Source organism: Gadus chalcogrammus, chromosome 13 (assembly GCF_026213295.1).
Source record: "Gadus chalcogrammus isolate NIFS_2021 chromosome 13, NIFS_Gcha_1.0, whole genome shotgun sequence".
Taxonomy (NCBI): Eukaryota; Metazoa; Chordata; class Actinopteri; order Gadiformes; family Gadidae; genus Gadus; species Gadus chalcogrammus.
Window position 1 is genome coordinate 11,423,080 of NC_079424.1, and position 15,710 is coordinate 11,438,789.

General features: G+C 44.8%; 1 protein-coding gene across 2 annotated transcripts in view; it reads left to right on the forward strand.

Moving 5' to 3' along the window:
- The first annotated feature begins 826 nt into the window (after nt 1-826).
- Nucleotides 827-15,710, forward strand: part of slc2a9l2 (solute carrier family 2 member 9, like 2) — a 71,527-nt gene continuing 56,643 nt past the window's right edge. Inside the window, exons 1-3 of one of the 2 annotated variants that reach the window (XM_056605341.1) lie at nt 827-925; nt 1,505-1,597; nt 10,406-10,508. In XM_056605341.1, the coding sequence (XP_056461316.1) occupies nt 1,536-1,597; nt 10,406-10,508 (165 nt within the window). In that variant the 5' untranslated portion in view covers nt 827-925; nt 1,505-1,535. Of the gene's footprint in view, nt 926-1,504; nt 1,598-8,362; nt 9,039-10,405; nt 10,509-15,710 lie in introns of those variants that run through there. The other variant, XM_056605342.1, reaches the window with a different exon arrangement.

Sequence of the window (15,710 nt, forward strand, 5' to 3'; positions counted from 1 at the left end):
AAAGTGGATTTTTTGCCGTCTTTCGTAGAACTCTGCAACTAGTCTGGTAATTTATCAACCCCAGCGTACTCTGTTGCTAAGCGACGTCAACGTCTTTGGCGGACTATTTCTCTGATAATCAACACTACGAATAATAATAATATACATTTAATTTAGAGGCGCCTTTCAAGACACCCAAGGTCAAAATCAATGCTAGTAACAAATAAATTGTGAAAGGACACACCGTGTGAAGTTATTTTTTCGTTTTGGCGAGTAGCCGTGTAATAAAGCGGGATAATGTATAGAGCGACGCAGGTCATTATCGAAAATAAGCCCCTTCACTTCAGGCCGAAGGAACGAAGACACCTCCGCTGCGCGTCGGTTCCAGTCGGTTCGCCCTGTCGGGGCTTATTTTTCCCGATAATGACCGGCGACGGCGTTCTATACATTATCCCTTACGTATATGCTTGCCTTATATGCTAGGCCAGGGCATACTGTAATAATAAATAATAATAATACATTTAATTTAGAGGCGCCTTTCAAAACACCCAAGGTCACCTAAGTAATGAGACTTTCTGTTCTCCAAGCCTTCCATTATTATTGCCCAGCGATAGGAAAGAATGTATATCATATATTATGTATTTTTTAAGAACTTTAAGAACTCTTCAAACAATTATAAGTAGGCCTTTTACTTTGAGTACGGACAGTCTCTCACCTGGCGAGAACAAGCCCGGTGTTTCTATGGTGAATCGTTTCTGTTATTGTTATAAATGAGCTTGAGTCGCTCAGCAAAATGACGCCCCTCGGCCGGCCCCCATGCACTGTTTTATTATGTCCGTCTCCACTCCTCATGTGATAATACATGACTTTAGGCTTGCTATTAGTGTGGTTTGCCGACAAAGCCTGCAAAACATTCTGGAATGTGACAGTCTCGAGCGAGAGTTTGGTAAGTTGAATTCAACAGTAGCTTTTTTATTAATATTTTTTTATTACAATAGGCCTAGTTGTACGAAGGTTTATGTTTTTCTAAAAGTTTAATTTATAGTTCTGAATCAATGTCCAAGTTAATGTTTAACGCAGCTGATAGAGACAGCCTGCTTATACTTGAAGGAAGCATTTCCAAGTCACTAAAGCTAAAGCAATGGACATGCTGTGTCTGTGGTGAGAGAGAATCTCTTTGAGATACTCATTGATTTTTTTGCCAAGTTACAATGTATTTCCAGGTAACGGTTACTCAGTAACTATAGCGCTCACCCCGCAGGTGGTTCCCGATACTGAAACGTTGTTCTTGTGCCAACATTAGTTTTGCCTCTCAACAACTTTATTGTAGGCCTAATAATTGTAATTATTACCCCCCCCCCTTCCTGTTTGTTCCCTCCCATGCCTATCTCACCGGTCCAACTAACCCTGGAAATGCATTGCTGTTTATCGGATAACGGTGAAAATAAGCCAGCCTCCTCTGGCGTGGGTCAGATTACCCACGTGGCTTTCATAACCGGAACATACACGCTGTATGTTTGTCCAGGAGAATCCGGATCCCGAGACCCGCTGAGAAGATGTCCTCTCCACCAGGGGACCACATGCCTCGCCGACCCATGCACTCCCGCACAGACTCAAGGTATGACAGCGAAACCACGACCTTCCTTCTTTTTTTTTTTTGAAGTAAATGGGTTCTTTTTTAATGTGCTTTTTTCTAAAGCTTGCCTCAAATGCCCATACATGTGGCACATGTCCTCAGTGTGGATAGCTGCCGAGCAGTAATTGAAACGATATGATCCCTCTAATAAGTTGACTTGAATAATGCAGTCTTTGATCGGAAAGCAAGCTTACCCTCCACTTTTGCCCCAGACAATCATACAAGAATTCATACAAGAAACCAGAAACCTATTCTAGGATATTCCTTTATTACCAAGGCTATTAAATATGCAGTACATCGTAGTAGGCCTAAAGTGCGATAACCTTTGTTGCATTTGGGAACAGTATTGCTTTGTCGGAGTATAATTCTGCTTTGAATCTTTCTGGACCTGCGCATGTGTGCTGCTGTTGTGGGGGTAGGTTTTATGCATACCGGTTGTCAAGAGTAACTGGACACTGTCGTGGTTACTGGATGGTACTAACTGGGGAATTCCTAAGTAGTGTAGCAGTTTGGCAAATGGAAAAGAGAAATGTTCATAATTTCTTTGTACCTTTTTGACACTCTAAGGGGATGCACAACGTTTAGATAACATGTTATCCTAGATGGGAAATAAGAAATTATAAAAACTAATTATTATAAAGTCCTGGCAGTTCACTTTTTTCACAAAATATATTGTGTTTATTTTGGATCATACAGGTGCACGATTTACAGTTTTACAGTATTGATGACATGGTTTCCCTACTGCCCTCAGAGAGAGGGAGAAGGGGTATGGCAATATTTTTAAACTCTCCCATGGTAATTTCCCCCCTGTTATTTCAGCTAAGGTATAGAATGACCTTTTCCCCAAGCCCTTGCCTCATTATTATTTTAGCAGGGATGAGTAAAAACACAAGCAACGTCTGTGTAGCGTGGCACAGAGTGAAAACCCACAGGCTCAGTTTTATTGCTACACATTTATTATTGGGTTTCTGCAAAATGCAAGCAAATGGACCGCAAGTCAACAATGGCCACACAGCACTCCTCGGTTGCAATCCTATACTGGGAAACTCACCGTGTGACGTAACCAAAATTAAAACAAATATGAAACATGTTGAAAATGTATACAACGCTTACATTGAATTAAAGAAATCGTCACGACTCAGAACGGGAATCAATTGCAGATCAAAAGGATTTATTCCTAAACAGTCCCGCGGGCAAATCAGATTCCAGGTACAGGCAGGGTTCGTAAACAGGCAGGCAGGCAGACAGATACAGACGGACAGGTACAGGCAAGAGATCCAAAACCGAAAGGCAGAAGACGTAGTCCAAAACAGGCAGGGTTCAAAACCGGGAAGAACAGTAAACTATAGCTTCTCTTTAAAGAGGTTCACGCTAGTCGCACTGACGTGGCAGTCAGGTAGGAAACAGTATATACCGTGATGATCTGACAAAGTCAACAGAAAGGGCAGTGTTTAAATACTCCAATCAATACCAAATGAGGGACAGGTGAACAGAGAAAATGGAGGGAAACAAAAGGCAGGAAGTTGCCCAAATAAGGACATGGGTGTTACTCCGGGCACATGACCAACACATGGCTACAAACATGAACAAAGTCCAGAATTATCACACTCCAACAGGTAGGGGGAGACAAAAAACAACAGTCCATACGAAAATCCTGACAGTACCCCCTCCTCTAGGAGCAGGGTGCTGACGGTGAAAGTCTTTGATGAGCGAGGGGTCAACAATGTTCTGGGCAGGGACCCAGCTCCTCTCTTCAGGGCCGTAACCCTCCCAGTCCACCAGGTACTGGTGGCCCCGACCCCGACGGTGGATGTCGAGCAGGCAGCGAACTGTGTAAACCTCAGACCCATCAACGAGTCTGGGGGGTGTTGGGGGTTTAGGGTTAGGGTTGGGACCCTAGGGTTGGATGCCTACACCGGAAGGGCTTGACATGGGACACATGGAAGGTGGGGTGGATGCGGCGGAGGGCAGGAGGGAGGTTCAAGCGAACCGCAGAGGGATGGACCACCTTGGAGATGGTGTAGGGGCCGATGAAGCGTAGATTCAATTTTGGGGAAGTCACCTCCAGAGGAAGGTCACGCGTGGAAAGCCACACCTGCTGCCCCTGGGTGTAGTGGGGAGCCCTGATGCGGCGACGGTCTGCCTGACTCTTCATTCTGGGTCCGCCTCCACGTTCTGCGACAGCGTCGGATGAATGTCTGTGCTGAGGGAACCCCAACCTCCTCCTCCTGGGCCGGGAACAATGGAGGCTGGTAGCTGAGGCAGCACTGGAACGGTGACAGACCAGTTGAAGCAGATGGCAAGGAGTTCATGGAGTACTCCACCCATGGCAGCTGAAGGCTCCAGGCTGTAGGGTCCTGTGACGTCAGGCACCGCAACGCTGTCTCCATCTGCTGGTTGGCTCGCTCCGACTTGCCATTTGACTGGGGATGAAAACCTGTGCTAAAGACTGACTTTAGCACCGAGAAGGTTGCAAAAAGCACGCCAAAAATTAGAGGTGAACTGGGGACCTCTGTCTGAGACCACATCCACTGGGAGCCCGTGTAGCCTGAAGACATGCTGCACGAGTAAATCCGCTGTCTCTTTGGCAGAGGGTAACTTGGGTAAGGGGACCAAGTGCACGGATTTGGAAAAGCGATCAACAATAGTGAGGATTGTTGTGTTACCATGAGAAGTTGGCAAACCAGTGACAAAGTCCAGGGCAATGTGGGACCAGGGTCTCCTGGGTACTGGTAGGGGTTGCAGTAAGACGGCAGGTGGTTGGTTTGATGGTTTATTCCGGGCACATACAGAACAGGCTTCCACAAACTCACGCACACTCCCCTCCATAGCAGGCCACCATAATCGTTGCTTGATTAACGCAGTGGTACGTCTGACACCCGGGTGACAGGCCACCTTGGATGAGTGACCCCATTGCAGGACCTGGGGGCGGACGGATTGTGGTACAAAAAGACAGTTAGGAGGGCAAGCACTGGGGCCGGACTCACCAGACAGGGCTGTGCGGACAATGGCCTCAATATCCCATCTTGCAGCTCCTATGAGGCACTGTGGAGACAGGACGGTGCTAGGTGCAGGAACCGAATCTGAGAACTGACGAGACAGGGCATCCGGTTTACCATTCTTGGACCCTGGTCCGTAGGACAGACAAAAGTTAAAACCGGAGAAAAACAGAGACCAGAGACCAGAGAGCCAGTTAAACGCGTTATTAACGGCGTTAACGCAAACCAATTTTAACGGCGTTAATTTTTTTATCGCGCGATTAACGCAATTTATTTATTTATAACAAAAAATGGCTCCTTAGCTCCCTCCAGCCAATGACGCCACTCCTCTAGGGCAAATTTTACTGCCAATAGCTCTGTCCCCAATGTCGTAATTGCGCTCAGTGGGAGTGAGTTTGTGGGAGTAGAATGCACAGGGATGGATCTTCTGATCTGCCCCATTTTTCTGAGAAAGAATAGCACCCACCCCAACATCTGAGGCATCCACCTCAACGATGGTCAGGGTCGGGTTGGCTCAAGGTCGGGGCCGATGTGAAACGACTCTTGAGGTTGTTGAACACTGCTTCGGCAGCTGGTGTCCAAGAGAATTTCACCCTTGAGGAGGTTAGAGCGGTTAGGGGAGCAGCCACTGAACCATAGTTGCGGATGAACCGCCGGTAGAAGTTAGCAAATCCCAGGAATCTTTGTAGCTCCCGCCTAGACGTTGGACGCTCCCAGTCGGTGACTGCTTTTACTTTCGGACCATCCATCTGGACCCTTCCTGCTGTGATGACATACCCCAGGAAGGAAACAGTTTCTTTGTGAAATTCACATTTCTCCGCTTTAGCGAACAGTGGGTTCTCCGAATGGCGCTGCAAGACACTACTGACATGCTGGGAGTGCTGGGAAACCGACGGAGAAAAAATTAAAATGACATCTAGGTAAACAAAAACAAACTTGTTAAGCATATCCCTCAGGACATCTAGGTAAACAAAAACAAACTTGTTAAGCATATCCCTCAGGACATCATTAATCAGACCCTGGAACACAGCTGGGCAGTTGGTGACACCAAATGGCATGACTAAATACTCATAGTGACCTGAAGGAGTATTAAAGGCAGTCCTCCATTCATCCCCCTCCTTTACTCGGACCAGATGGTAAGCAATGCGGAGATCCAACTTGCTAAAAATCTTGGCCCCCTGCAACAGCTCAAAAGCTGAGGACATCAAAGGCAGAGGGTAGCGGTTCTTCACCGTGATGTTGTTTAGGCCCCTATAGTCTATACAAGGACGCAGGGCGCTGTCCTTCTTCCCTACGAAGAAAAACCCGGCACCAGCAGGATTCACCGATGTATTTGTTGATAGCTGCGGTTTCGGGAGGAGACAAGGAATAGAGACGGCTCCTAGGAGATGACGTACTAGGTAGAAGATCGATGGCCAGGTCATAGGGTCGTGTGGTGGGAGGGAGGTTGCACGGGCTTTACTGAACACGGCCTTGAGATCCAGGTACTCAGGTGGTACCAGACAGATCCATGGAATCATCTGCGGCTGGTGAGACTGCAGGCAGGGGGGTAAGAGCATTCTTAAGACAGTTATTCAGACAGAATGTGCTCCAGCCTAGGATGGTGTTACTAGCCCAATCAATATGTGGATTGTGCTTTACCAGCCAGGGCCGGCCGAGGACGATGGGAGCAGTCGGTGAGTCTAACATATGGAACACTAGGTTCTCTTGATGATTGCCAGAAATGAGTAGACTCACCGGGGGAGTGACATGGGTTATCTGGGAGAACCTTACTCCGGTTAGTGCTCTTGCCTCCAGGGGTGTCTTCAGCTGGGCTGGGACGAGGTGTAGCTCAGAGGCCAGAGAGGTGTCCATGAAATTGCCATCCGCACCCAAGTCAATAAGTGCAGACACGAGGTGGGTATGAGCTCCTGTAATGAGCGCAGCAGGGACAAGGGTACGGACGGTAGAAGAGGGATGAAGAGGAGTGACGCTCACCAGTAATCCCCCTTCTACGGGTGAGCGTTGCCTTTTCCTGGGCATTGGGCGGAGTAATGGCCCGGTTTACCACCATACATGCAAGAATTGGTGTCCCTTCTTCTCTGTCTCTCGGCTGGGGACAGATGGGTACGGTCCACTTGCATGGGCTCTGGTACGCTGGGGTCCGCTGGCACACAGGCAGTTTGTCCACTCGGATGGCAAGCTCAACAAGGTCATCAAAGGTGGAAGGTAGTTCACGGGCGGCGATCTCATCCTTGATGGCCTCAGAGAGTCCGTAGAAGAAGGCGTCATACTGGGCATCTGGATTCCAGCCACTGGTGGTGGCGAGGGTGCGGAAGTCTATAGCATAGTCATAAGCAGACCTCTTGCCTTGACGGATCTGCAACATCACTCGGGCGGCCTCTCTCCCATGCACCGAGCGATCGAAGACCTTCTTCATCTCACCTATGAATGCCTGATAGCTGAGACAGACTTGGGAGTTGGAGTCCCAAACTGCAGTTCCCCACTCTCTTGCACGGCCCGTCAAGAGGGTTATGACATATGCAACCCGGGACTGATCCGACGGAAAGGTGGCGGGCTGCAGCTGGAACACCAGCGAACATTGCGAAAGGAAAGATCTGCAGGTTCCTGGTTCCCTGGCATAAAGTGCAGGAGCTGTCAGTCGGGGCTCTCGGATCGGGTTACCAGATGGGCCGGGTGGGTCAGGCGGTGTTGGCAGTTGAGGCTGGGGTGGCCCCACCAGGGCCAGTTGGACCTATTATGGCTGGGCAGCCAAGTCTGTGATGTTGGTTGTGATGGCCTCCAGAGACCTTTCAACTGTCTCAAACTGGGCTTGATGTCGACCGAGAAGCGCTCCTTGCCTCTCCAGCACCTGACAAATCTTCACCTGATTCAGATCTGCTGATTCCATCTTGATCGTACTGTCACGACTCAGAACGGGATTAAATTGCAGATCAAAAGGATTTATTCCCAAACAGTCCAGCGGGCAATCAGATTCCAGGTACAGGCAGGGTTCGTAAACAGGCAGGCAGGCAGACAGATACAGACGGACAGGTACAGGCAAGAGATCCAAAACCGATAGGCAGAAGACTTAGTCCAAAACAGGCAGGGTTCAAAACCGGGAAGAACAGTAAACTATAGCTTCTCTTTAAAGAGCTTCACGCTAGTCGGGTAGCAAACAGAACATACCGTGACGATCTGACAAAGTGAACAGCAAGGGCAGTGTTTAAAAACTCCACCAATCAATACCAAATGAGAGACAGGTGAACAGACAAAAATGGAGGGAAACAAACAAAAGGCAGGAAGTTGACCAAATAAGGACATGGGTGTTACTCCGGGCACATGACCAACACATGGCTACAAACATAAACAACCTCCAGAATTATCACACTCCAACAGGTAGGGGGAGACAAAAACAACAGCCCATACGAGAATCCTGACAGAAATACTCAGTTCAATGAGCGTAAACAGACCCATTGACATCTGTCACAATTTCATGCAGTTGATTTGTTCTACATTGAACATATATTTTCACACCAGTGATCTCACGGTTAAATGTTAAAATAGGGCTTTTATTATGGAAATACATCTTGAGACGATCTATGGCCTATGCTTCTTTTCGGTTCCGTAAGAAAGCTTATGTCTTCTAAAATTATTCATAAGGGATGTGTAGGCTTATTGGACACAACCAACCATTGGTAATATGTCTTATATGAGCTTAAACATAAAGTTTTTTAACTTCCTAAAAATACTGTCATTTAGAGAAAATAGGTGTAAAACCTTCGTTTTATGTGTCTCCGCCAACCAGTTTGTGAATGTTTTACTCTGCTCTGAACTCAAGTTGTGTTCTTCGATACTTGACGACGTAATGAAGGGACACCGGTGGCGAGATGTGTACGGATGTGTTGAACTCCATCTGGGCACCAGTTGATGATGATGGCAGAGGGAGGTTTTCATTTCCCAGACACATGACACAGAGACGCAATTTACCATACACAATATTATCATAATTCTCCAATCCATTATATGCATAACAACAAGCTTAATAGAAGAGAGACACATTCTCTGTCAAATTGGAGGGAATAATTATCAATGAATTATGAAAAGGAGGTCAACCTCCTTATTTGGTTTCAGTGAGGTTTCAATTGAGTGGACACAGGTCTGAAAAGCGCTACATAAATTCAGTCCATTTACCATGGACTGAATTTGACCTCATCGAGATTGTCATGGTTGCATAACATTAATTTCCATTTAATTTAAGGCAATACCTCATCGAGGTTGTCATGGTTGCTTAACATTAATTTATTGATCTGCTTGGATGTACTAAGGATGCACACGTGATGTAAGAGAGAACCTTGTACCTAGACTGTGTGCATATCAAATTAGTCTTCATGCAGTTCCAGTACTCATTTCGGTAGCTGTTGGATGTAAAGGATTTTCTGTGGGTGAGTTGGATTGCACTGTTTTTTAGGGAAATATGTAAGGACTTAAACATTTGTTTAAGTCGGTTTTCTTCTTCTTTCAAATGCAAAAACATGTCAAGGGTATTTTAAACTGTAGCATTTGTGGACTGTCCATATAAAAGTCCTCCCAAAAAATGTTCACGCATTGTCATAGCTTTAGAAGTGCACATTGCATTTGTTTAACCACACTACTTGAGTCTGTAAATACTCTGGAATACTGCAATGCTGTTGTGAAATAACAACTTGGTTTGAGACTGCAGTGCCATATTAAGTTGGCACTTTTGTCACTTGCTTCTAGTTTCTTTATTCACTTCCAACGACAATATGGGTTCATGTGATCATTGTTTTCATATGCATAACAACAGTGGGATTACATAGTTGGACCAATTTGGGTTGTTACCTCTGAAAGTATACTCAAAATGAACCCCACAGCCATAGTATTACAATGCTATACAAATTTAAAATGATTTGTACAATGCAAACCATAGTGTAACGAACGATTACAATGGTACTATTCAGGAAAATGCAAGTGCAATATTATGTTTATTTATTTATTTTTTCCACAATGTCTTGTTTTTTTTAAACGATTTATGATGACTATATGCTCTGTAAGGTGACCTTGGGTGTCTTGAAAGGCGCCTCTAAATTAAATGTATTATTATTATTATTAAGTGCAATTGCCCTTTCCCCTCACTTTCCATAATAAACAACAGTTACCAAATATTTAAACTTCATACTCAGTGTTATCCCATTTACGACCCTCGCCAACTTTATGATACTTTTTTAAAAGCCTTGTTGTGTAATTTAGGACCCTTATAATAAGCAATGTAGTTTATGAAATCTGCCACACGCCGTAGCGTTAAATTATAGGTGTTTGAAAATCCCAACCTTCTCGCGGACACCACAGTAAACTGCTGCCCAGGCAGAGCTCCACACGTCCACACAATCCACCACTGAAGTCTAACTTCACGAAAAGAACGCTATCTGCGACCGCAGCAGAGTGGACCGTTCACTGTGTTTTCGGTGGAATGGCAAAACATAGGATTTTACCCCCTTTATCTCTAAATTGGGACTTATTTCAGACACAATGAAAAAACGTCATCGATTACCTAAATGACCATGCTTAAAATATGTGGTTTTGGGGTTCAATGGCTCTTTAATGCATTTTCTAGTTCAAGTCAATATCTGTAAGCTAACCCAAAATTCCATTTCCTGAATTACTGAGTCCAACTATCAAGCATCGCAGCCAATAAAAGTACATGTTTTTGCTTCCCACAAGGCATTTCACAACACATACGCTCATTTGAGTTGATAAAGCCTCACACGATGCTTCCTCTTTTTGGTTCCAGCATGCTGACTACACAACTAATGGATAAACCAGAGATTCCCCACATTGTCCAAACAAACAATGGCGGCAAGGAGTTACGTGTCACGAACATCGACACGCAAAAGGTTAGTGTGGGTTTTTATCTTCACATTTGATATTTTTTCGTAGTTCAAGGTATGATAAACGTTTATTTAAATTCTGAAGTTATGTGTTTGTACTTGCTAGGGATTTAAAAACATTTGAAGTTTGGGCCCTGTATATCTGCACTTTAGATAACTCTTTGCTGATAAGTATTCCCAGGATCCCCACCACCATCCCTCAGATCCCCTGACCCTAAACATATCTAATCCTAAACCGTATGTAACATGACCATGTCTCACTAAATAGCTAACCATAACCATCTCATAGCCATCCGTGTTTAATGTTTTGTCCTGAGCACAACAGCTTCTTATTCCTAATGAGAATAAATATATAAGTATAAAGAAAAATTGACTTTATACACGCGAGTCTGAGGGAGTAAACGGTGTTGCAATTTCACGCTACTGTCTTTAGAGGTTCTTCAGACATAATACTCCTCCCCCAATGTGCAAGACCACCCTTTAAATTAAAGTTAGCCATGAGCAGTGTGTGCTGCATGCATATCTTAACCAATTATGCCATGATCAATTTTATGTGAAACTCTAACAGGATAATGAAACTCTTGTATCTGAATAACACATAAAGCATTGATAGACTCAACATTCAACTCCCAGGAAGTTATGTCAGGTCAATGTACCTAACGTTATACCTAACGTAAGGTGAGGTAAGGCTATGTGTGTTTTATAGCTATGGAGCAGGGCCTACTAGGTCAACAATAATGCAGTAACAGTATGCTGTAACTTATTCACCAGGATCAGCAGTACAGACTGATGTTCATACTTTTTTTATGCTTGAGTAATGTGCTTTGAATGGAGGGATGACAATTTTTGTTTATTTATGCTTAAAAAAGGTTATGATTGTATTGTGTATGTGTTTACTAGCCCGTCATCGAGAAACAAATTTGCTTGGTTTAAAGTGGGTCGCAAATTAATGACCATGGGAAATTGTGTGCCCCAAGGCCAGACAATTTGACAACCTCTGCTATATAGTATAAGGATAAACTGAACATTAATAATTACACACCCACCTTATGCCCTGGTCCATTTATCTTAATTATTAAAATCTATCTATGCTAGACAAAAAAGTATCAGGATTTGTTGTAGAATCTAATAGTCCCCTGAATCCTAACTTTAAATACAAGTGCAAACATATTCATTCTCAATTGTTCTCCCTGAGCTATACTCTCAGAGCTTCATCAGGGGTTTATAGACATACAGGTGATAAGGGCCAACAGGAGAGGTCACCTCGGCCTTCTCTGGAGCAGCTGGGATGGGGCTCCCAGACAGATGCTCTTGCACGAGATAGGGTGCTAGAGCAGTGCAGGAACAGGAGAAAGTGCATATTGTCAGGATTCTATGAAGAACAGCTGAGTACTTATTGTGCAGGGCTCAAGACAGAAATTTTCTAAATGTTTTAAGGGTTTTAATTTATAACAAGTGAGTTACTATTTTTAAATGATTGTACACAGATAAATGGTATGTGACAGACAAAACATGCAATTTCTGGGAAAAAACTGCAAAAAAGGAGATGCCACCAAATAGAGCAGTGAACTTAACTACAATTAACTAGAGCTTGGCTTCGCGCAGTGCCTCGTCTGGTGTGCGACCCACTACACTGAAGCTGGACTGTGGTGGATGAAACCCAACACTTTAACAAACTAAGAGTGGTCGAAAAAGCCAAAGTTTGAAAGATGAAATACTTAATCATCACTTGCAAAGAATTAATAACCAAAACCTGAGTCGGTTTGACATAGAACTCCTGATCTGGACTCAGCCTTCAGATTCCCAAATGGTGTGGGTTCCCCTACATCCACTGACCAATCACAACACTCAATGCATCGGGTCTTGAACTTTGACACCTCCCATGTCCCCCACCCCAGTTCCTCATTAACTAAACATGCACTTATTCCTCGTTCTCTGAATTCTCAGTTTATATCAGTATGAAGAATTTAAAAAAAGATATTATAGACAACTTGCAATGTATAACGAAATAAAACAACACTATAAAGAAACAATACCTATACCCCATATATGGCTTAACATGAAGATCTGACATGCATGAGCATAAAGAAAATCCCTTGTACTTAGACAAGAAGCATGCATTCAAATAATTGCAACAACACCACTGTATATGATTGTGGAATACATTAAAGCAGGCAGTGTTTAACTGTAGTATTAACTTGTTGACTTTAACCTATAAGTAACAGGAGAGAGGGAATGCAGGGGGCTCCTGTCTTCTTTGTGGACGTCATAAAGCCCTTCCTGTCTCTTCCTCTCAGGAAGGACCACATTGGCCAGATATAAAGAGGTTCAGAGCTTTTTAGGGGCCAATTTGGAGTCAGCTAATGGCACGTTTCCACTGGCGGGTGCGGTTCGACCCAGCACGCCTTTGCCCAGTAGTGAAGGTGGAGTTTGGCCAAGCTCGGTTATGTCTTGCGTTTACACCGTCGACAGTACCCTTATGGTAGGGCGGGCCAGATTTCGATCGCTGCGGCAGCTACATAAACATTGTGACCTCATAGCAGCCCGACACATTGTATCCTGCTAATAATTCCACGGAAAAAGAAAAACGCGACACAATAAACAAAGAGCAATGTAGCACGTCCAAGAAGACAAGACAAGGACCGCAAACTTTTCTGCAACATTTTCAGCCGTCACCCTTTCAGACGTCTCAGTACCCCAACGGAGGAGTACTGCGAGATGAGTACGGCTCATCCCGGCTAAGTCCGGACCCCGCCCACTTTTAGCTGTGGAAACACAAACCGTGCCAAAACCTTGCATACCGAACCGACCCGCACCCGCCGGTGAAAACGCGCCATAAGTAACCAGGGTACATGGCTACGGCCCTGATTAGGAGGTGTGATGAGTGATATGGGTTTCCCTCGGATTGTGGTCCTTCATTGACTTCATTGGTCGTTCATTGACTTCCAGATGGCAACTTAGCCTACTAATAACATTAACTGGAAAACAACAATTCAAACATCAACATATGTGTAATGTCCTGACATGAGCTGTGCGCCCGTGGTTAGAATTCACCGCCACCATCTCCCTAGGCATGTCTGTGAGGAGACATTTCTTTCCAAAATTATTACAGCAAAAAAAGCTTCTCATTCCCATCCCCCACCTATGCCTTGGTTTTCTGGCAGGTAAAAGTTCAAAATCCATAGACCCTGTACACTGTTCATTCAAGACTTTGATTGAAACTCTAAATCACAGTGAGTTTGTGCACGCAGAAATTAAACATTAAATGTCCTGGCTATTGGCCTGATTTGGTTACTCAAAAAGTGTGAGTAACCAAACTCACGAGTGGCGATGTCACAGGTGATTGATGGCCATGTGCAAAGAGGCCCACCCCGACCTGCTTCTTAATGTCATGCATCTGATGAATAGACTCAAAGAAAAGTCTCAAGAGGACAACAAAAAGAGTGTCCTATCCAGGAAGGTCAGCTTGTGCTATATTGGTGAGATAAGACAAACGTCCCAAAGCGGACATACAAAACTTTAAAAAGAGGCAGGAGGGGGAGTGTCGAGGCGAAAGACGAATGTCGCCAATGGCGACGTGGGAGTTCACACTCCTATCAGTCGACATATTCTGCGACATAACACAGCGGGGCAAGTCAAAGACGACCCCTGTCATTTTTATCATCGTCCGATGCCTCATAAGTCAGAGAGGAATAAGTTGAGCAACTTCTCCTCCCTGATCTCCAGCTGTTCATTTTGTGTGTGTCAGTTGACAATATAATGTGGGTATAAATAAAGCGCAGCGCTTGACAGCAAAAAAATAATTTGATCAATGAACACAAAATGTTCCCTGAAATATTATTGTCTGTTATAAGATATATGTTCCGGAAGGAATAGCTTTACTGTTAAGAAGTAAAAGAGAACACTGAACAGAACAGAGAGAGCCGGTTTAAAATAAATTAAAGGAGACATATTATGGTTATTTCCCAACAAGTAAACATAGTATTTGAGGTCCAGAAAACATGTTTTTGAAGCTGTTTGCTGGAAATAGCTTTTAGGAAAAAATATCTTGCCTACTGCTATTCCCCTCTGTTTCAATCCGTTCAGAATGCGCTGTTTCTGGTGTCTGTAGCTTTAATGCAAATGAGCTGCTGCCCATTGACCAATGAGCTGTCAGACTGAACTACAGAATGGAGGAGAAGGGATTGTTGCCGTTTGTGGACTCCTGGAGCTCTATATCTATATAATATAATATAATATAATATAATATAATATAATATAATATAATATAATATAATATAATATAATATAATAATAATACTATTATATATGGGTATTTATATAATATTATATCTAATATCACAGCCAAAAGCTATGTGCGTCTCGGATGATATTATGAATCCCAAAGACTGCGTCTGACGTCTCTGGTAATTCCACAACAAGTAAATAACTTTGGCCTTGACACTCTGAAGTCCATGAACGGCGACATAGAGGAGAAAGAGATTGTAGTCCGGGAGCTGAGCTGCTGGACTGCCGCCGAGCTCCCCCTGCCGGACCTGCCAGGTTCGGCGGCAGTGCAGCTCCCGGAGTACACCCGCCGGAGCAGCCGGAAAGCTTCGGTGGCAGTGCAGCTCCCGGAGTACACCCGCCGGAGCAGCCGGAAAGCTTCGGCGGCAGTTCAGCTCCCGGAGTACACCGCCGGCGGGGGTAGCTCGGTGGCAGTCCGGCAGCTCAGCTCCGGGAGTACAATCCCTTTCTCCTCCATGTCTCCTCCTCCAGACTGTCCGGCAGCTCCGGCGGGGGGACCTCGGTGGCAGTCCAGCAGAGTAAGGGATGGTACTCCCGGAGCTGAGCTGCCGGGCTGCCGCCGAGTTCCCCCCGCCGGAGCTGCTCGTCCGCTGGTCCACAAAATCTTAGCTCTGATTTGAGGGGAGTGGGGAAGTGGGAGGTGATATTCAAGTGTGCCCCCTTCCAACGTAGGAGGGGGCGCCGAAACTGACTCGCTCGTTTGGTAACTGTAGGCGGGGTACTTTCAGAAATGCATATCTCACTCAAAAAATCATGTACAGACTTTTTTCAAAGTTTGTATGCGTGTGGTAGCACCAGAGACCGAAAACAACACCCCAAATCCCAGAAAAAGTGTTTTTTTCATAATATGTAGTACCCTTTAAGTTAAAATGAAAGGTGAAGTGAAGCATTCACTACAATCTAAAGCAACAGCCCATTTTT